The 22,347-nt window shown below is 40.7% G+C and overlaps 1 protein-coding gene across 2 annotated transcripts in view; it reads right to left on the bottom strand.

The window, feature by feature from the left end:
• Window positions 1–540: 540 nt before the first annotated feature.
• The window catches only part of spred2b (sprouty related EVH1 domain containing 2b), a 24,648-nt gene continuing 2,841 nt past the window's right edge, over window positions 541–22,347 (bottom strand). Inside the window, exons 1-6 of one of the 2 annotated variants that reach the window (XM_058386425.1) lie at window positions 16,032–16,208; window positions 7,488–7,665; window positions 7,127–7,295; window positions 6,407–6,471; window positions 1,522–1,683; window positions 541–1,413 (exon numbers count right to left, since the gene is read on the bottom strand). In XM_058386425.1, the coding sequence (XP_058242408.1) occupies window positions 760–1,413; window positions 1,522–1,683; window positions 6,407–6,471; window positions 7,127–7,295; window positions 7,488–7,665; window positions 16,032–16,048 (1,245 nt within the window). In that variant the 5' untranslated portion in view covers window positions 16,049–16,208 and the 3' untranslated portion in view covers window positions 541–759. Of the gene's footprint in view, window positions 1,414–1,521; window positions 1,684–6,406; window positions 6,472–7,126; window positions 7,296–7,487; window positions 7,666–16,031; window positions 16,209–22,347 lie in introns of those variants that run through there. The other variant, XM_058386424.1, reaches the window with a different exon arrangement.

The raw sequence follows: 22,347 nt of genomic DNA, 5'->3' as shown, positions 1-22,347 counted from the left end.
ACTGATTCTGAAATTGAGTGCACGCACCATTAAAAAATAAAGAATTCAAGTTCTTGAAACTAAAACTCAGTGTAAAAATATAAAGTACCTGCATACGTAATGCTTAACAAGACGGCTCCAAAAGGGCCACCTGAAATAAAACAAGAGCCTTTCTTTTTTCACTGAAAAGAACATCCAGAAGATGAGAAAAGGAAACATACACAGGAAAGCACATACACACATACGCCGCACATACGCACACACACACATTATATATGTATATACATACATACATATACATTATATATATATATATATATATATATATATATATATATATATATATATATATATATATATATATATATATATAAATATATATATATATATATATAAATATATATATATATATATATAAATATATATATATATATATATATATATAAAATATAAAATATATATATATATATATATATATATAAAATATAAAATATATATATATATATATATATATATATATATATATATATATATATATATATATATATATATATACACACACACATGTTCATTTTATATAAAAAGGAAAAAATATTCAAGCCATTTAAATGCACCATTTTTTTTCTTTTTGTCTGTCTGGAGAAGGAATTGAGACAGACTGAAAAAGAAACTGAAAAGACACAATGAACTTTCTTCCTGCCTCCTGCTGCCTTCCTCAATGCCGCCATTTATCTGGGTGCGGTCAACATGTGATATTTTGGGTGGGATCAGTGTCAGAGGTCATGCAGCGGCCTTGTGCTTTCCGCCACAGCAGCCACAGGCCACGGCACATCGGTGACAGGCGTGCAGCGGCGGGTAGCAGCAGAGACAGGGCGCGAGCAGCGCAAGGCCGAGCAGGGCAAGCCAGCGCAGGCAGAAACGTTCGTCGGCCGTGTCACACGAGCAGGGATCAGAGTAATCACCCTCTGGATCGGACATGCAGTGGTAGAGCAGGCTATCTGCACACCACATGCAGCTGAAGCGTCGAATGCATGAGCGTGCCGGGTCTGGAGCATCAGGGCAGCGACCACGGCCGTTCTCTTCATGCCGGAAAAAAACACCACAGTAGACACAATGTTTCCTCTCACCCAAACCCTCTTCCTCATCGTCCTTGTGTTTGAAGCTGACTGGCTGAGAAACCACAGCTCTACCCCCAGAGCCTCGGTGAGGGCCCTTGCTCAGTTCCGAGCCCTGTGCATACGGATAGCTGTAGTCATGTTTGGCTGGTGCATCCCCTTTGGCGAAGTGCACGTATGAGTCGAGACCCTGAGCACGCGCTGCTGCATGCCGGTAGTCCTCATAGCCTGAGAGCCAAGCACGCTCGCGTGGGTTTATGCGCACAACCTCCTCCTCCTCATCTAGGAAGCTGACACGCCTCGCCAACCTGGGTGCTGCCTGCACGACAGACATAAGTTATGTTTATTTTCTAATTAATATTTTAAAATAGGTGATGCAGTCAGACTAAAATCAGAACATGTAAAAGGGGAGGGTGCTGTCACCCACCTGGTCAAGAAAGTAGCGCTCTGAGGTTCTGTACTGCTCATGGAAATGACCCAGAATGTAGTGATGGTGATGCTGGTGCGGTTCATAGAAGGTGGAGGTGGTCAGTGGCTGCATGGCCTGCTCTTTTTTCTGGGATGAGTTGGATGAGCTGTCAGTGGCTGTCTGTGGCACAGAGAGGGGAAGGTTCAATCAAAAATACAGTTTATTGATCAGGAAAGTTCAGTGCGAAGTAAAGGTTGAGGTGTAAATACAGAAAGCAAAGTAATGTGAAGAAGAGGTTGTGTGGTCCAAACAAGATAAGACACCAAACAGGCAGGTGTTGTGCTGTTTAAGTGCAGTTTTCCATGATCTCATGGCCTGCACAGTTCTGTAGATATTCAGAATACACTACACAAACACACACACACACACACACGTCATTGTAGTAAAACAGACGTTGCTTGACTTCAGTGTGCAATTTACCAAAAAAGCCCTTAGGCCACAAGATTTGTAAAAACTGTTCTGAAGTCTCCCTGTTATTAGAGAAGCTCTAAATGAATACAGGCTGCTCAATTTTTGGCCATCACACACGAAACCCAGAGCTCTAGCCGATGACATCACCAGGCAGAGATCTATGGAGGAAAATACTATAGGCAGCTCTTTTTTTGAAGGATGAAAAAGGGCCTCTGAAACAAATTAGCTTTCAAGAGCTCGATTAATGTGACCACATAAAGTGATTACACTAAATCATGACCAAGGGAAAAAGTTACTAATTATGCATACTTTGCCCAGCTTCCTGACAGATGAGGGCATGTGCTGTAACACCATGTATTTGTTACTGTGCACACTCCAGCATGTGCGTGTGTGTGTGTGTGTTTGAAGTCAAGCAGGAGGGAAGTGAGGGTGGATTTGTGCAGCACTGCAGCAGCCACACTCATTGCCAGGTAGGAGCAAAAGAGAGGCACCAAACACAGCCCCGTTTCAAGCTGTCTGAGAGTCAATGGACATGGTCCTCCTTTCCCTCTCTTATTTCCTCCCTCCCTTCTCAGCCTTGCCACAGGTCCCACATCCAAAATGTGAACAGCAATGCAGCCCTTTTTCTCCCAGGCTGCTCTCCAATGAAAACGTTGACACACTTGCAAGACACAAGACATAAGAGTTGTACAGACAGCCAGCTGCCTGTGGATAGACAGACAGGCAGACAGACAGACAGAAAGGCAGGCGGACAGACAGGCTAGTCGGCTGAGACACAGCCCTGCTGATCAGTGGCTGAGATTCTGGATGTGTAGCTTCCTTTTTGGCTGCAGTTCTTGCGTCCACCACTACCGCCTCCAAAACCACCACCTGCCAGGTGAAGCGTCTGCATGCGCAAACACAGCTTCCTGAATGCTGCATACAGCCAAATGCACTCCTACACAAATATTAGACTTGAGTAAAATGTTGGTGTGGTATTAATGAAGTATATTGTTCACTGGTCTACTCTTACATAGACCTGAGCACTGGGTAAATATAACTATTCGCAAAAAAGTAGCTAGTCAAAGGGGCTTTGTAATGTCTCTTTTTAGGACCAACTCACATGAAGAGTTCACAGACAGCAAGCTTAAAATAAAATCGTCTCAGTACAAGAGGAAGGTTTGCTGAAGTGCCACACAAACTGATCTTTTCCTTTTTCCATGTTTGTCTGAATATGAACAGGAGTGTTTGTACTGGGCTCTCTCTCTCCAGGTTCCAACCCAAAGCATCAGCCAAGCCAGCATGGTCCATGCTTCCCCTTCATGTTCACGTAAAGCCCTCAGAACTGTGGGCCAAAAATAATACAGGCGTCCCTCACAACGCTGCCAAGAGTCTGAGCCAACATGATTTAAAAATATGCTTAGAAGGATAGCTGGACCAGGCTTGCTAGAGATAATTGAAAACACAGAGCCTTTCGAATGTTTACAAGGCAGGCCTGAAAGTGCCAGGTCCAAGCAGGAGACGATGGAGAGCTTGCAACTGGGTGGGAACAAAACAAAGTAGGGGAGAGAGGACAGAGGGAAAGCAGACACAGCAAATTTAACCAAATCGCTTAACCTCTTAAAAAAAAAAAAATCAGTCATCTTATCAAAGGGCTCTAAAGTTAGTGGTGTGGTATAGATAAAGAGGGACTTCAAAAGGCACATGTGGCTTGACTCCAATTCAAAGGCATACCTTCATAGCAAGCACAGCAAATACAGCAGTCTTAATGAGTCGCAATCAGTGGCGCAGTGGGGGAGGACATTGAGATAATGAGTGGGGAGGCAAGGCTGGGTGGGGGTGAACATATTTTGGGGGGCGGGGGGTGGTTGGCTGTAGGCTTTTGGGAAATTTCACAAATTAGCCTCCCTTCATTAAGTCTAAGTGTCAGAGCAGCTAAGCCTGAAGCACCAAACCACACCGGACCACACCATCTAAACTCTGACCAACATGAACACCATGAGAGATTCTGTGACCCCATAAGGAATTGTAGGGGCAAGAACAGTTCATAAAACAAGCCCGGACCAGAGAAATAGAGAAAGAAAAGAAAAAAACATGTATTATAACTGCCTCAAAAAGGAATAAGAGACTGTAAAAATCTGGAAAATGGCAAACATACATGTATATTTTTTATTCTTGCACTCTAAAGCAAAATATCTAATACTTGTACCTGCTTCTCTAGTGTGATTTATCCTAAGTGCCATCACAAAAAAACAGATGACCAACCCATGGGGAGAATGGGTAAAAGAGGGACGAATGAAGGGGCTCATCAAAAAAAGCACTGATTCCATCCCTTTTCTCCTCCCTCCCTCTGCCCAGGACTGTTAGTCCTTCATATCCCACTTCCTTTGTGTGTCCTCCAGGGCCCTGGCTGTGAGCTCCCTAAACAGTGAGGCCCTTCTCTCGCCTGGGCTTTGCTGCTGTAGCACAGGAAGTTGTCAATCACCCCCCCCTTTCCCCCAGTCAACAGGCAGCCAGAGTCAGAGACACAGCCTTTTTCTCAAATAGTCAAGTATGTTTACCAACCCAACCTGAATCACTCTGTGTGCAGCAATGGAACTTGCATATATAACCCACAAACACACCTCAATTCAACACTCAGAAACAAGATTCTAAGAACATGAGAAGGTGAAAATTTTCAAAGTTCTTAACATGTTTTTAATTGTGGTTTAAAATTGTGTTTATCTTCCTGTGGTACATTATCACCCTATACTGCAACAACACATTCTGACTCAGACTTTTCAGTGTTCCACAGCATGGATCATCTGTCCTGATAAAAAGTCACATCTGTCCTATACACCATAGCAACACAATGAACCATCTACCAAACATCTACAAGCACCACCTTTGTGTGGAACAATGTTGATTCTACAGGACTGACCTGTCACACATTCTTTGAAAGAGAGGAGTTGTAAACAGTGTGTGAGGTGGATCAGCTTGCTCGACCGCTGAGTGCACTGTAGGTGACTCATGCAGCATTGGGCTTTTCTCCCGTTTTCTCCTGCATGGCACGCTAATGTTATGGCTGATGCAACAGAACCATGCAAGGCATGTGCACACGTCCCCACCCTGGCTAAGCGCACAGGTTACACGAGCTAAAAGAATGAAGGACCTCTGCTCTGCTTCTAAGGAAATACAACACATAATCAATTCTCAAGGCCACTGTTATTCCTGTGTGAATAGCTAGACCTCCTACAATGTGTGTGTGTGTGTGTTTGTGTGTTTAAGTGACACACCCTGTTAACTGGAAGCAGTTCAACAGTCTTTGAATGACTCCTCTGCCCCATTCTGAATGAACTAAAATAGTCTGGGGTTAAGTATAGGTTAGCTCAGGAGAAATAATTTGGGAGGAATGCACACCCAGGACCCCCCACCCTCAATACACAATCTTTTGGAGTTGTAAATCTGGAACAGCATTTCCCAACAGCAATATTTGGAAAGGTCATAAGCAGCCTCAAATGCACCAATGTAGCTAAGTGCAGAGGTTCTACAGACCATCATCTGCTCTCTGACTCAGGGGAAAAAAGAAAGCATCTTAATAAATCTGATACAAAAATACAAGTGACTCAAGCATATTGCTTTAACTGCCGATCCCCTTTCCCAACCACTCGGTTCTGATTCAAGAGAATTGTCCTAAATGTGTAAATTCCTAGAATAGGAAAGAACTGTGGACTGAGTTTCCCTTAAAGTTTGGGGTGCCTGGCTGAGCAATTCACTGGTTTTGGCTCAAAAGTGAGACAGACAGCAAGGGAAAGAGGAGCCATGAGGTTTCCCTTGCACCCTCCACCTCCCTCTCCCCCAACCCCAGGCTGCAGTAAATCAGGATGGCAGTTAGCTAGAAGGCAGCTGCTAATGATAGTTTTACAGAGGGGAGCAGGAAGTCACCTCCTGACCCTGCCTGCTGCTCCATGTCTACAGTGACTGGTACCAAAACGGGGACAGAAAAGTGAATTCTTAAAAAAAAAAAAATTAAAAAAAAATCTATAAAATAAAAATTTTAAAAACCTACAGGAAACCTGCGCTTTGTTCCGCTACCTTCCCACTATCTCTGCTGAAACAAAGGGCCACCTCTCCCACTGCAGCCTCTGCAAGGTAAAAATATCACAAGGACCCGGCCTTTTCTGGGATGCTTCACACACAACCAGACAGTACAAAAAAAAAACAGGAAAAAACAGATGGAGGGAAATGGACTTGTGTGAACTATGTGGGAGAGAATGTTAAAGTTAACCTTGCAATCTCTCTGGTTCACTTAAAGCACACACAAACAATCTGATTACAACATAATAACAAATTACCCTGCAAAGCATTCATATTGTTGAACTGCTTTTTTTTTTTATCATGAACAGGACAAAAGATGTTCTTTTATTTTGGAACTGGCAAACTTTGTGTGTTTGAGAGGTAAAATGTGGCTTACTGTAAAAACATCGTCGTCTCCAAGTTCAGCTTCATTGTGGAGTGTTGAAGAGGAAGTTGTGGAACCTAAAATACAACACACACATAAGAGAGACATGACCGGACAGAACCTCACATATCCTGTCTGTTAGAGGCAGTAAAGGAGGGTGGGGGATGGAAAGACAGCGGAAAAGAGAATGCACACAAAGGGACAAACAGAGAGAGAGAGAGAGAGAGAGAGAGGGAGGGAGAGAGGGAGAGGGAGGGAGGGAGGGAGGGTAAAACACACAACTGATCATATGACTGTTCGCTGAAGGATGAAATTTAACTCTGAGTGGCTATTCCAGAGCAGATCTCTAAGGCTTGTATTGCATGCACATTGTCAACATGCGCCTTCTGCACTCTTTGCAGCTGGTCACCATTTAGCTTCTCCGCAAGCCTGTTAGGATTCTTGACTCAGTAGTCAGGCCAATCAGGAGTGTGTGTGGAAATGAAGAAGCAATTCAGAATGGAAGCAGTATAGATCAGAGTGTATGAAATGTAAACTAATGGGCCCTGGTCATGCTGTCCTTTCTCTTCCTTTCTAATACACCCATTTCAGCTTATTAATATTAATCACGGTTAATGTGTAATTAGTTAAGGCAGGAGTGTAAGAGCAGCAACCAATGCTTAGCCTCACCACTTTTGTAGATTACAGAGAATGAAACATATGAAAGTTGTGTTTCTATTCTTACAACGCTACCTTCTGTTATGTCCTCCAGGGCTTTCCGTACACCTCGGTCAAAAGCACGGGCATCAGCAGGACTCTGGAACGTGAGGCCACACTTTTTGTTGTCAACCTTCCAGTGATGAAACGTGGGTGTGGCCTTGGTGTAGATAAGATCTTTCCTCACAAAACATTCCAGAACCACCTGGCAGACAAAGCAACACCACCCATCACCAACATCCTACCAGCATGTTAGCACTGTAATAATGAGGTAGCAAATTGCGCAGAGACCAGTCACGCTACAGTGGGCAATGGAAATGATGAAGCTTTACAGATAGCATGAGGCATAGTGCTGGTGTAGTGAACCCAGTGAAACAATGGAGGTTCAGGTTTCTACCTGCTTGTCTTTGAGCCGCTCTCCGTGGATGAGGAAGTCGCTGTGGCCACTCAGCTCAGCAGGTGCCACCTTGCAGACACCAACTCGGCTGAGCCCTCCACCCTCCTGCGCTAACCAACCCCCACTCGAGTCATCCCGGGTCATTACCACAGCTTTGACACGTACGATGTAACTGTCACTGAGAGAGAGAGAGAAACAGTTGAGATTTATAGTAAAAAGAACCAACAGTCACTCAAGGCTTCTGATATAATATGATATCAGATACTTCACAGGCATAGGACTAAGAAAAATTTATATCGCTTTACATGAAGGTTCCCATAACTAATATAGTGAAAAAGATTGAGTATAAAGAAGTAAAATTAGTATGTACTTTAGCATGAATACAGCAAAAATGATCAAAGTAACGAACACGTATATGTTTATTCAATCGATGTGCAAAATTACGCCCACAATGACCAATATGAATCAACATCTTAGTGAATGGTTCTGAGGTTGTTAAATGACAATATTTAGAACTGAGGCTGAAAGCACATCCAGTATTTATAACTCAGTAAGTTCAATAAGTAAGTAACATGCTGGAATTTAAGTTGTGTTCATTTATATGAACTTTATTGTTTATTCATTTGAATAATAAATATCTAGTCTATGCAGGTACATTCAATTACTATTTACACACATGTGAATTAATGTGACAAACTCGATAAAATTCCTCTTTTGGAAATAAAGTTTATGATTGTAAATCCCCTTCACCATGACCTCTACTAGATGGAGAGTGGGAACGGGATATTTCTGCCACTAAGTGAATGAGCAGGGCAAACTCTGCACCCACTTGTATTCATCCAGAACTGTGCACAAAACAAAACAGAGCAACTGTGTTACGTCGCACATTCCAATGAGGCAATCAAGTATCAACACAGACAGCATGTTAGTTTGAGAGTGACCATACGAACTCAGTGAGTGGAAATTCTACTCCTGGCCTAGAGACAATAACACAGAAGGAAGAAAATAGCTCCCTTTGGTGTATTTGCACAGGAACTAGTCAAAAGACTTGGGTGCAGTTTACTTTTACATTCACTCGACTTAGCAATGCAAACAGCTCAGCGACTCTTCTCTCCTGTTCTTCCTCTGTAATGCTTAGCAAGCCAAGAGTTAGCCTTATATGGTAACCTAAGTCAATGTGTTCAATAATTAACTAGACTGTGACAGGGAGAGAAAGTGAAGATAGACAGATAAAGAGAGTGATGGGAAAGAGGTAAGGCCTGTCTGACTACAGTCTCACTTAGGGATGACTCAGAATGATCAAGCAATCAATTAGTCGTTCAAACTAAAAAAAAGGACTACAGAGAACTAATGGCAGTACTATACACTAACACTTTGTTAGGGAAACTTACACATTCATGCAATTATATAATCAGCCAATCACGTGGGAGCAGTTCAGTGCATAAAATCATGCAGATATGGGCAGGCAGCTTTGGGTGATTTTCACATTAACCAGCAATGGGCAACAGAGTGATCTCAGTGATTCTGAATGTGGCATGATTGGTGGTGCCTGATGGGCTAGTTAGAGGATTCCTAACAGCTTCTCCCCATGGATTTTCACGCACAACTGTCTTTTGAGTTACTCAGAATGATGCAACATCCAGTGAGCAGTAGATCTTCGTATGGAAACGCCTTATTGATGAGAGAAGTCAGTGGAAAATGGCCTGACTGGTCTGAGCTGACAGAAAGGCTATAGAAACTCATAACCACTCTGTACAATTGTGGTGAACATAAAGGCATCTCAGAATGCGCAACACATTGAACCTGGAGGTGGATGTGCTACAACACCACTTTTTTTCTAAGACTTTTAGTCTTAGAACAGAAATCTGAAGCAGCAGACTCACCTTAGCTGGACAGGTAAAAAATGTAGCCTGCTCTGCCTGAATCTATGAACCCAACCTGCCATGCTTCAACAGTCCAGGCTGGTGGAGGTGGTGTAACCGTTTGGAGAATGTTTTCTTGGCATACAATTGGTCTGTTTTTACCAATAATCATTGCTTGGATGCCACAAACTATTTGAGTATTGTTGTTGACTGTGTGCATCTCTTCATGGCCACAGTTTATACATCATCTTATGGCTACTTCATTATGATATCGCACAATGTGACAAAGCAAAAATCATCTCAAACTGGTATCATGAGCATGGCAGTAAGTTCAGAGTTCTTCAGTCGTTTTCCCAGTCAACAGATGTGAATCCTATAGAACACCTTTGTGATGTGCTAGAATAGGAGATTCACAAAATGCAGTTTTTGAGTTTTATGAGAATGCTTCTGAAGAAAATGGCCATAAAAAGAAAACTGAAAAATCACTTTTTACTTACTGTGATGTGTTCACACAGGTCAGAAATAAATCATGATACTGTCAGCTCTGAAAATACAGCTTGATACATAAAATTCCACAAAATTAAAATGAGCTGAGAGTGGATGAGGCTTATCACACAAGATGCTACTTATTAACTGATAGCCACTAGTTATGCAAGCTATACAAGACTGTGAAAAAAAATTATGGTGAAAGGAATATTCATTACTTTTAATTCATATCAGTACCATTGAAAGCAACACCCATATAACTGCGACTTTTGGAGCTTGTAGGGCTTCCATTTTCTAAGAACAATGTTGCAGTTATTTACCCAGAATCCATCACATTCTTGGTTTTTGTTAGATTATCTTTTGATGGAATAAAAAGTTAGTTATGAGGTATGACAGACCTCTACCAGATGGAAAATGACCCTAATAGCTCTCAGGAGTAAGATCAGGAATGTCTTTGAAAATAAGGGATGGTGAAGAAGAGCAAATAGACAGTAGATTACAAGAAGTGTCATGAAACCTGCAGTTCAGTTACAAGTTTATATTGCTCCTTAAGGTCCTTGAGCATGTTTTTTGCAATGTGTACCTCTTGTGAAGAAAAATGTTTGTTAAATGTTGCGCTAAATTAGAAATTATTACTTGAGTACTTGATAATTCTTATTTAGAGGGTTTTGGGTTTTTTTTCTATTGAAGGGCTGGCTTGAGAGCCAGTGTCTAATCCTAAATGATTGCTCTCATCTAAGTCAAAGCCACCTCAAAGATATACCATTTAAACATCAGTATTGGCTCACTGGAAATGGCTTAGAAGCAAAAAAAAAAAAAAAGTTATGAATACTAAGAAGTAGTGGAACTGTAGAAACACTGCTAATATAATCCTGCCTCTCTTATGGTCTGGGTGAGAAAGTAACTGTACTGATACACCCACTCGCAGAACTACCTACACATCACACATGCTCACTAAAGGCAGAGAAAACAAAAAATATGACAACATTTTAGTCACGTTCACAACCATGCTTGCTGCCAAAAATCCAACGCAATAAAGGTCTACTAAAGAAGGCAAGACAAGCAATTTGGCAAAACACCTGTTGAGAAAGTAGAATATGAAACTACGGAAACACACCGTCCTCTGTCATTTTCACAGGCACTTCAAACTCATCCATTTCAATTATGCTGTAGCTAAGAAAGCCATGTATACAGCACACTTCTTTTATCGTTTCTTTATAATAAAATATAAAGCTTGTTTTTGAGGAAAGCTCAGTTAGTTCTGTTTGGAACCCATAGTGAATGGCAATCTACTAAATTAAACCTTACTGAAATAGACACATAACAGAACTTGGAGCACTTGTCACTTATGCAGCCAACAGAGAGAAAATGTCAGCGATATATATATATATATATATATATATATATATATGTGTGTGTGTGTGTGTGTGTGTGTGTGTGTGTGTGTGTGTCCAAGTGAGTCATCCGTCCCATCTGTGATGTAGAAATTCACAAAACACCTCTCTTTCCGCTTTTCATCTTCTGTTCTGGAGCCATCACCCCCTCACCCACTGACGGATGTCCACTGACAGGACACTACCACAGCACAAGGCCTGAGATGATGTTCAACACTGAGCATGACAGTACTGAGTGTGCTCGGCTGCTTGCTAAATACATTTATTTTATCCATTGCTTCACAAGATTTGATGCAGCCAAAATAGTGTGTTATTTAACATTCTTTAGCCTTTCAGCCTTTTTAACTAAACATTTATTTACATTAGACACCGCTAAACAATCTTGGTGGAACGTCATCTTAAGACTTCTTAAGAAATCTCAATGGAAGTTACAAACACAGCCACAATTCATTATAGGAATTTGTTTATCTTTTCAAGATAATCAAATTTCCAGCCACTAAATTACTGTTACATAATGCACAGGGTGATATAAGGACAGAACACAGTTTGTGTAATATCATATTTTACGTAATGAATCCTTTATGCAAGCATTCTACCATGTTGCAGGGAAGCAGACTGGAGCAAGGCTACATTAGCCATTAACACAATCTAAAGTGTGTCCTTTTACCCTGGCATGTCTCTCTCTCTCTCTCTCTCTCTCTCTCTCTCTCTCTCTCTCTCTCTCTCTGTGTGTGCTTAAAAAAGTTTTAGTAGAAAGCTTTTTTGTGTAGTCTGTTTACTGCCAAAAATTGAATGGGACATAGACAACAAGGAAATTACGCATTAGTAATGCATCAATAAAGGTCATTCTAAGTAATACTAAATGACTTATAAATATGTCCCAGTGGAATAAATAATTTCCAGCCCTTCTCATTGTACTTTATAAACATATTTTTATGTCAGTGCAATTACATAAAAAACCTTTCACTATCAAAACACAAAAATTCAATATTAAATAAAATTTAATTTTTCTTTATTGCTGTAGTTAAATGCTGGGAACCTTTTACCCTTGTAGTCAGATATGAACAGGCAAGCAGCAAGACAGAAGAACAGACATATACAAAAACAGATATACATCTACAGAGACAGGCACAAAGAAAAAGACAAAGATACAAAGCGATCATGTAATGGACAGTGCCGAGTCTGCAGCCAGCACCAAATAAAGCAGCATGCAGAAAGCTGTACTAAATTCAAACACAGTTTCATTGAAATGCAAAGTCCTCTCAGTAACAGCAGTGATTGGCTGGACCTCATTATGAAAAAGGCACTTCTTATACTTCCAGGTAAAACCTAGAAGACATTTATGCCATTTGGCAGACCCGCTTATCCAGAGAGACTTATATGTCACTTTATTCAACTGAGTAGTTAAGGATTAAGGGCCTTGCTTAGGGGCCCGGCAGTAGCAGCTTGGTGGTCCTGGGATTTGAACTCACAACCTTCACAGCTTAACCACTTCCCTTAGAAGGGATGTCCCTGGGTCATAGAGTCCGATATATATATCCAGTGAGCATACGCAAGCAACACACATCAATCAATTAAAAAAATGACAGGACATACGAGATAATATTTTACTCAGGCTTACATTGGGTATGTTTTGCTGTTTGTCACACTGCTCTTGCCAGCTTTAACTCTGTTGCCTCTATCCATATACATCAACATGGGAAGATATTTTAAATCTTTGACATGAAGGTCATGTCAAAGATAAACATAAATAACATACAAGCTGTCTAAATGCCCTGCAGCATTGAGCATGGCACACAAGGCCAAATCCACTAGCATTCCAGCCATTCAGAGCTACGCAGTTACTCGACACATATCCTGACAGTGATGCTAATCTTTCCAAAGCTTAGAACTGTGTTGCATTCCCATTTAGCATTCTCTGACACCAACTATTTGAGATGTGACACCAAAAAATGGGGGTTATAGTGTTACAGACCTTCAACGAATGCAAATCACGCATACACACTTGCACGAGCATGCCCCACACACACGAGTAAGAAAATGTACAAAGGCATCTGTAGCCATGACTCCCTCTGTTCAATTCCATCCCAGGCTGTTAAGTGTTTCATTGTGTGTATGTGTGTTTGTGACAGTCACACACTGCTATTTCATATACATTTAATTGCAGAAACACTCACAAATCTATAAAAGCAACAAGCAGGAAGTCCAAGTGAGTATGATAGACATTATATATTCCTTATGGGATCTTTCATTCATTTACTTATGATTTAAATGTAATGGCAGGTTACATCTGTGAACATCTTCCTCACTGTGCTTGCAATATACTCTAGCATTAGAATGTCTGTGTTTTATTACACAGTTGTGGTCATTTAACACAGTTGTTCTATCCTGTGTTATGCCCAATGTAAGGTGCAAACAAAGTGATTTATACACTGTATTAGGAACACTATATTAATACAGGGTAGAGACTCCCATTGCCTCAATTTTCCGTGGCATGGTTTCTATAAGGTATTGGAAATATTCCACTGCCATGTTCATGAAACCAGTTTGGGACGACTTGATTTGTGACATGAAAGCATGTGGTTATGAAGGGATGCCCATTGTCTGCAACAATACTCAAATAGTTGGCATTCAAGCAATGATCGATTGGTATTAACAGCCGTAAAGTAAGAGAAAACATTTCACACCATTACAACACCTCCACCAACCTGAACTACTGACACAAGACAGGTTGGATCTTGGGACTCCACTGCAGCCTCAGCTTTCTGATTTTGGCTGACAAAAGTGGAAACTGGCAAGATCTTTTGCTGTTGCAGTCCAGCTTAAGGCTTAAGGTTTGATGCATTCTGAGATGCTTTTCTGCTCACCACAAATGCAAAGTGGTTATTTGGGTTTCTCTAGACTTTCTTTCAGCCTTTCTGGACTTTTTCATTGACCTCTCTCATCAATAAAGCATTTCCATCCACAGAACTGCTACTCATTGTACTTATTTCTTTTTTACATCCTGAGTGCACAGGACATTCAAAGACTTAAAATCAGCAGTTACAGAAATACTCATACCAATACCAGCTCATCTTCCAAAGTCAAAATCACTGTGATCACATTTTTCCCCGTTCAGACGGTTGACCTGAACATTACATGAGGCTGCTGGCCCGTATCAGCAGGATTTTATACACTGCACTGCTGTGACATGATTGGCTGATTAGACAATTGCATGAATGATTAGGTGTATAGATGTTTCTAGCAAAGTTCCTAGTGAGTGTTTGTAATGCCCAGTTGTATAACTTTAATAGGAAATAACCTAGATCAGCTGCTTACATCATAAAAGTAGTTATTGCTGACCACTAAATTCCAGTAAACACAAATAAACTGACTAACCATGGAAGGAGGAATAAAGACGTCTAGAGGGACAACACAGAGGTTCTTTCCGAATGCACCACAACCAATAAGGTTGTTCTGCTGCCAGGTTTACCTTCAGTGACCAGGCTATGACTATAAGAGGCTGTTCCACTGAAATGCAAAAATGACAGTAAACACCATAGATTTCCCCATGTACATGCTGGAAGAAGATTCTCATGTATGTGCCTACTGGTTAAAGGTACTGAGAAAGGAGAAGTCAAGGTGGAAGTTGTCAGATTTTCCCTCCATATTTGTGCCTATTACATTATGATCAGGGGACATCCAGGTCAAAAGAGCACACCTGACTGCACCCATTCTCAGAGACTTATTAAAGTTGCCACTACTACACCAAGTTAACAATGAACACTACAAACTAACCCAGTCATCTTGGAAGCCAGTAGAACATATATTTCTAGGATTAATTAAGTATGAAGATATAAGGAAATCGACCGGAATTTAGATTAGCTCATATTGTTATCTAGAGTTTCTAAAATCAAAGGGTCATTAGAGGGGTAACATTGGAGACAGCTATTTTGCGATCTCTGATCATGTATTCTAATAGCACCAAATGCCACAAAAACACACAAAATCACATGCTATGGGTATTAGTCATCTATTTATGGAGAACTTTTAAAGATGGCAAGCAGCAATTAATGACTCTTTCTGGTCTGGCTAGGCTGAGGGTAAGTAGGCGTGTGCTCGGTTTGTGGATTAGGCAGAAGGTGGTAGATGGCTGCATAGAAACACAGTAGGCTTGTTCTGAAGCCCTGCCAGTGGAGGAGGGGAACCTGAAGCACCTTTGAACCTACTCACTCCTTTGTAGGGAGGCTGTTTAAAAAAATGAGTAGAATGATACATGTGGTTTGAAATGATGTGTTATTTCAAACTCCTGGTCATTCTCTTTCCTTTATCTACATAAAGCCAATGCTGAATGCTTAAACCGCTTAGATGTTGCCTCTCTTATTAAGTGGTTGGAGTAATGTCTGGACATTTTGGTCAGTACTGCCTTGCTTCTTTGATCATTTTAATGGTTACGTGATGCTCTATGTAACTGTAGGCGCACTATATGTTCAAAAATCCACCCAAAAAACCTTCATGGTGCTCTGTGTGTTTGTAGGAGGCACTGAATGCAGCCCACAACGCTCCCTTCCTCAGCTTGCAAACCATGGCACTGATCACCCACACGTGTGTGCACACCCACACACACTCCCACACGCCAGAATCTTGCAATTCAGAACAGCATCCAGCCAAACCGTCCTCTCTGTCCACGGAAAACAAAACAGACAGCCACAAGTGCCGCAGCATGGGGAGGAGACGAAGAAAGAAACCAAGGCAGCAAGGAGGAGGAAAAAAAACAGTCAATCACACAGCAATCTGGAAAAACCAGACGTGACAGGGCTTACCGGCTGCTCTCATTCATCTCTGTGCATCCAGTGGTGTCGCTCAGGGCATCGGCAGTACAAAGAACGGAGGATGTGCTCGGCCATGGGCGCTGGAGCTTCAGTCTTTGGAGTGCACAACCAAAGCCTCAGCTATTCTCACATACGACGAATGATTCAGTCTCCTTGACAAACATGGCGAGCGGTGGAGGATGAGTCATCGGCAGGCAGCCATTCTGCCTTCAGCCGCCGGCCTACAGCCCAGTGCTGCTTTCGCTCTCTATCCTTATATTCTTTCTTTCTCTCACTCCCGCCTTCCCTCCCTCCCTCCCCCTCTGCCTCTCTCGCTTTATTCCTCTCTTGCAATCTCAAGATAAGTGTGAAAGAGTATATGTGATCTCTACAGTGCATAGGTCCAACACACCTACACCTTAAGCTAAGGCTACATCCAATGACACCCACACATGCAGTGGGAGGTGCATGTGCATCAGTGTATGTGAGAGAGACAGAGATCAACCTACCATGAAAAGTGCAGTGACTGTGTACCTTCACATTGATCCACCTACATGAACACCAGTATGTTTCTGAAGCCTATACAAATGCCTATGCTTTTAACATTCCATATGCTCATTTAGAAAGATGTATCTATAGAAAAAGGCTTGTAAAAAAGAGAAGATTTTGGATTTAAGGACATGTAATGTCACCCTGTTTTATTCACGTGTTTAGTATATGTGAAATACACTTATTACTGGATCTGTCTTTTAAGACTTGTAAAGGACCTACACCAGAATTCCTGCACAGCAGAGGAGCCCTCAGCTCCAGTAGGGACACAGGGCAACAAAAGCATATTTAATACCTGCAAACCTTTCATGCCATTATTTGTGTGCCCTAAAAACTTCGCCCTAAAAAAATCGTCTAAAAACAGTACAAAGAAATGGCCAAATCTAAAGGAGGTGCATTGGAGAGCGCCAGAAGAAGTAGATTGTCGTGATAACCGAGGTCAAGCCACCTACAATAGGAAGCTCATTTTTAATGTTGCTGACTAACTGAAGGTCTTTAGGTTCCATTTAGAACTCTGAATAGGTCAGAAGTTTGAAACCCTGGGGAAACCCTTAAAGCTTTTATGGAGAATGCAAGGTAATAATTACACTCACAGAAAAGACTCCTAGTAAGTAGATCACTTTAACAAAGAAAGAACTGCTACGCATCCAAAGAACCCCTGAAAAGCACCTTTTATTCTAAGAATGCATGACCCTGGAATATCCGGCATACCTTTTAAAAAGCATGGTCACAGTCAGATAGAAATTTACGACGGTTCAGGTGTAAGTAGGGTGCTACATTTAGAGCTGAATGACTGGCCAAGAATCAATTTCCCCCATTAGTAGAAATTTTATTCTGTTAATTTTGTTATTCACCCCATCATTCTGTGCAGCTGAAAGACATGTAGATGTTGGCAGACAAGTGAACATGTGAGCTGTCACATGAGGATGTTGGAATGGTGAGTAAAGTCAGTACAATTTGTACACACTCTGTCAGACACACAGAAAAAAAAATCTGACTGGGATACAACTCCACTGACATTTGTGATTTGGCCTCTCTACCACTATGTGCTAATGATAAGCTCTGCTTGACTTTTCTTAATAGAAAAATTTTTAGTGAGTTTCAGTGGCAGTTTTAGTCGGTATTGAATCTACAGCTAATTAATGCTATTGCACGTTTAGCCAAAGAGCCTAAAAGAAACTATTTTGTTTCGTCTGGAATTAGAGAAAGTGGACCAGTGGACAAAATATTGGAGAGAGTCATAGAACAAACCTGGACCAATCCTCAAAATAAAAGCCTGAGATATCACAAAACTGCTTATAGCACATTGTAACAAGCTACTATGTAAAGGCTGGCCTGTGATAACAGTACCCAAGGCTTCAGAAGAACAACTTCCCGTGGGGAGAGAAAAAAAACAGTGTACAAGAAAATCTCTTGGAGGGTCATCACACCTAATCTCTGCAAGTGTCAATTTAGATGTCAGACACTTTGTTGCATAATTGCAAAAAAAATTATGTATATTACATAATTATAAATACTGTGTATATTGTGAATTGTTCCCCCAACAGTTCCAGGCACATTTATATCAATGTGTAATGCAATGTGCAAATCAATCAGTAACAGTATCATTTCCTTGATATACACAAAATTACAGTATTACATCAGCTTGTGTGTCAACACAACACATGACCTCTGACATTAACTGCTTTTGAGAGACATATGACACAAACTTCATCTTGAGTATTCATAGTATTTTGGAACAGACGGAAACTAAAAATGTAATTGTCCACTTAAATAAAATGGCAGCATCATGACTGCAATACTAGATACTGAACTTCTTTTCTTTTTTGTCCAGTATTATGATTTAAACTGATTTTTAATGTAGGAAGCTGGTTACAAGCAAACACTAAACACTCATTTTTAACAGCAAAAACTAAACACTCTTTCCATATAAAACAGCTGCACTTTGCTGACTGATGCGAGGTTGTAACTTGGCTGTAATTCCCTGACCAGAACAGGTTAGAACTACTGAAAAAAACCCCTCAACTGCCAGTTTCCTGCCTGTTTTTCGAGTGAAACCAACAAACCAACATGGCTGCACAATTTAACAGTATAGAGTTCCTCTTCTTTACTTTAAATGAGTTGATAGCACAATTGGCTTTAGTTAATATACAGACGCAGTTCTTGTTCAAATCCATAACATCCTAATCAATTTTTTGAGAATGTAATGATCATCACTATTATCACTAACATTTGCCCTTACACTACTCGCCACTGTCTGCTGGCTAGCCTGTTGCTAAGTTACTTGCTGATGTCTGCTGTTGTTGCTTTGCTGCAATTACAGTCACAATGTTGCATGAATGTTTCAGGTTGACTACAATGGAATAGAACCCATAGCCACTAAGGCTTGTAACTCTTACAGTGCGGTAAAAAAAAAAAGCTTTTTACGGGCTTTGCAGGCTCTGACAGAGCAGACAAAGACACACTCTCATGGTGGTATCCATGTTGTTTCTGAGATGGGAAATGATGTCATTATAACTTGCAAATTACCACTTACAAGGCACCACAAATGCAGCATAAGCATGTTTAAGGAAATGGTGTGAGACATGCTGTAGGAGCTTCCAGCCCTCCATTCATTCACACATCATATAGTCACAATCTGTGCCATCCCAAGCACCTCTCCAAAGCTGTGAAGGCACTGGATGCCTGCTCAAATTGAAGTATAAAAGGCCTTAGAACTCCACAGAACAGCAAATGTTAGACAGGGAGGAAACAGTTTTTAAAGTCTGTTATATAATTTGTGGCCACCGAGTAGAGGCCTGGTGGTTCAGCAGTGGGGCTGCTGCACGCTTGTGTTTTTTTTTTAGACCCTACAAACTCAACAAAGGTAAAAGGGCGACTTCTTTCTCACTTTTCACTTAAATTGTATAATTCAGTTATCTTCATGTCCAGGAAAACTAAATTTTCTATGAAGAGACTCTCCAGCATGAAAGATATTTGCATAATACTAAAGACTAAATTGCATACCAAAGTAACACAATTTTAACCCTAAAACTTCAAGTACACTGCCATAACAAGGCTGGCTGACTCTTAACTGAACATGACACTGTGCTGGGTGTGGATGATAAATGAGTTTGTATCTTCATGAAGTTTTCTGTTCTAGAAGCAGGCAGTTTCTGATTGGAGTCAAAGTTCAGCATCATCACCAGACATGAAAAGAGACTTTAAAACCACAGGCAAAGGGGGTGGAAAGCCTAGTGGCTTCCGCCCTTCTTGGCAGGTGGGTTGAACAGTTGTACCAAACCAGATAAGGGCAGACTGTTACTTCCTTAGATAAGGCTTCACTAACCCTGCCTAGCCCACTGACAACAGCAGCACAAAAGGAAGAACACACACACATTTATTTCTTAAGGAATGTATCTGCTATTCTTTTTCTATTTATAATATACAGTGTATCCCTCTTACCCAACTGTGTACATTCCATGCAGTAGCATTACTTTATTTCAAAGAAATTGGGTGCAGAATAGTTTGAGAATAGGCCGAAACAGTTTCGGCCCTTAACCTATAATTATAGTATAAAACTATTTAACAAATCAGACCGGCTATAGATGGATTGTGTTATAAACCTCTGAAACTCATGGCACTGTATATTTCACTCAAATGAAAGGTGAAAAAGAAATATAGAAGTACTTTTTAAGTACAAGACCAAAGCCAAACTTTTAGAAATATATTTTAATGGAACTATAAATACTAAATATTGACACAGATCATTGAAATGTGCCATGTTAATATTTGGAGCAAGGTCATAGCCAGTGAGTTGACACACTGAAACTTTTCAGCAGATGAGGCACAGCAAACTCTCTAAACATGTGTTCTTATTTCTACACTGTAATGAATCAAATGATTATATTTTTGCACTATGTGCAGCATGAAATGCTGTTTTTCACTGAGGACAACTGATTGTAAAACTTGTCAGGCTGCTTTTCCAATTACAGGTTTAGGCCGTACACTGCATGCTGGCCAACACAAACACAAATGTAAATAATATCTTAATCTATTATCTAGGGAGGGTGATAACTCCTCTTACTGACCCTGGACTTATTTTTGAATGGACAGTTATAGAAGTGGACTAAGCAGGATGCTTGTGCAGCCCACATACACATTACCATATGCGAGTGTTGAAATGAAAAGGGCCTCGTTTGCTGGGGCAAGGTTTTTTTTGGTTGGGGGGGTGATTTTGTCAATTGTAAAGGAACAACAGGTTCAATAAAGCACAGATAATGGCTTCCTGTCTGGGACATGACTAAAGGACTATCAAGGCTCCCTCCCAGCAGAGATCACGATGGAGGGTGGAGGGGAAAATGACAAGGCTCTCATTCTGTGTGAGACTGAGGGCCCTGTTTGGACAGGCCTGTTTTACAGCAACAGAGCGGCCTACACAAATAAACCATCACATTTTACTACTCAATTTGACCAATAAAGTTCGAGGAAACAATCAAATTAAAAATTAACAGCCTTACTGACTGGGCAAAGAACATTCAGTCTTTTCCATTGTTCTACTCAACAGGAACTAAACATAGACCTAGAGAATAATGTGAGATCATAAGGATCCTCTAATGAAATGAGAGGAGTGATAGTGCTCTAAAACTTATCTTTTCCACTTTCAAGAACTGTTCTGCTCACAGTACACGCCTTAGCTTATACTTCCTACACACCAAGAACTGACTGCAGAGGTCAAGATTCATTCCATATGTGTTTTACAGTGCTGACTCACATGGCCATTAAGTACAAATCAACCAGTACTCGGCTTTACCAGACTATTTAATATAAACTAAATATACTCTGATATGTCAAAAAAAAATTATGAAGACATGTAAAAAACGTATGAAGACATACAGTTAAAAATGAGTTATGACAGCCAAAGCTACATGTAGTTTTGTACTTCAGGATAAAAACTCGGGATACAATTAGACCACTGCTGATGCTGCTGCTAAGCACCAAGAGTATGAATGAATGTGTGAAAAGTGGGTGAAATGATTCATTCACACCATTCTCTCACCAACATGGTAAGCTTGCTTTTATTTTTTTTTAATGAAAGACTGAATGCAAGAGGAGGAAAAACTCTCTGTACTCTGGCAATAGAGTCAGTAGAAAAGCAAACTGCTAAGACTTCTCTTAGCCATGTGCTTTGTATTTGATGTCTTTTTCTTACAATACAACTGTAAGCACAAGTACACTTTTCAAAACACCTTCGCAGAGCATTACTTCAAATCTAATTCCACCAAGAAATAAAGGCTATTTGTACGAAAAAAGCCACCTTTAATACATAATATTCTCATTTAGATCGTAAGCCGATTTGAGCAAACCTAATCTTGGTCAATTGGAAGGCAAAAAAAAGCCATGTATCCTCTTACAGAAAATGAAGTGGTCACCAGCACACATTTTAGATCCAGTGTATATCAAGGCATATCACTCCTCAAACCACGTTCACTCCGTTTCAACTGATTGACAGCAATCAAATTCATTCCTGAAACGTGTCTTAATGTGTACATTACTGTCTCAAAATCTGTATAAGTGATTGCACTTAGTTCCGTATCCGTATTTCTGTTGGACTGATGCATACTGTATTAGTCATTAACTCTATAACTATACAGGTTTTATATTGTTCACTGAGATTATTTAGTACAGGCACATGGTTTGTACAGCTGTAAAAAGTTAAAGTTTAAATGAAAGCAGAGCCTGGCCCTGTGAGTCACACTGAAAATGAGGATGTGAAATCGATTCTTGCTGCGCCGGATTG

This window comes from Hemibagrus wyckioides, linkage group LG03 (genome assembly GCF_019097595.1).
Source record: "Hemibagrus wyckioides isolate EC202008001 linkage group LG03, SWU_Hwy_1.0, whole genome shotgun sequence".
Taxonomy (NCBI): Eukaryota; Metazoa; Chordata; class Actinopteri; order Siluriformes; family Bagridae; genus Hemibagrus; species Hemibagrus wyckioides.
This window is presented reverse-complemented; position numbering and strand designations above follow the sequence as displayed.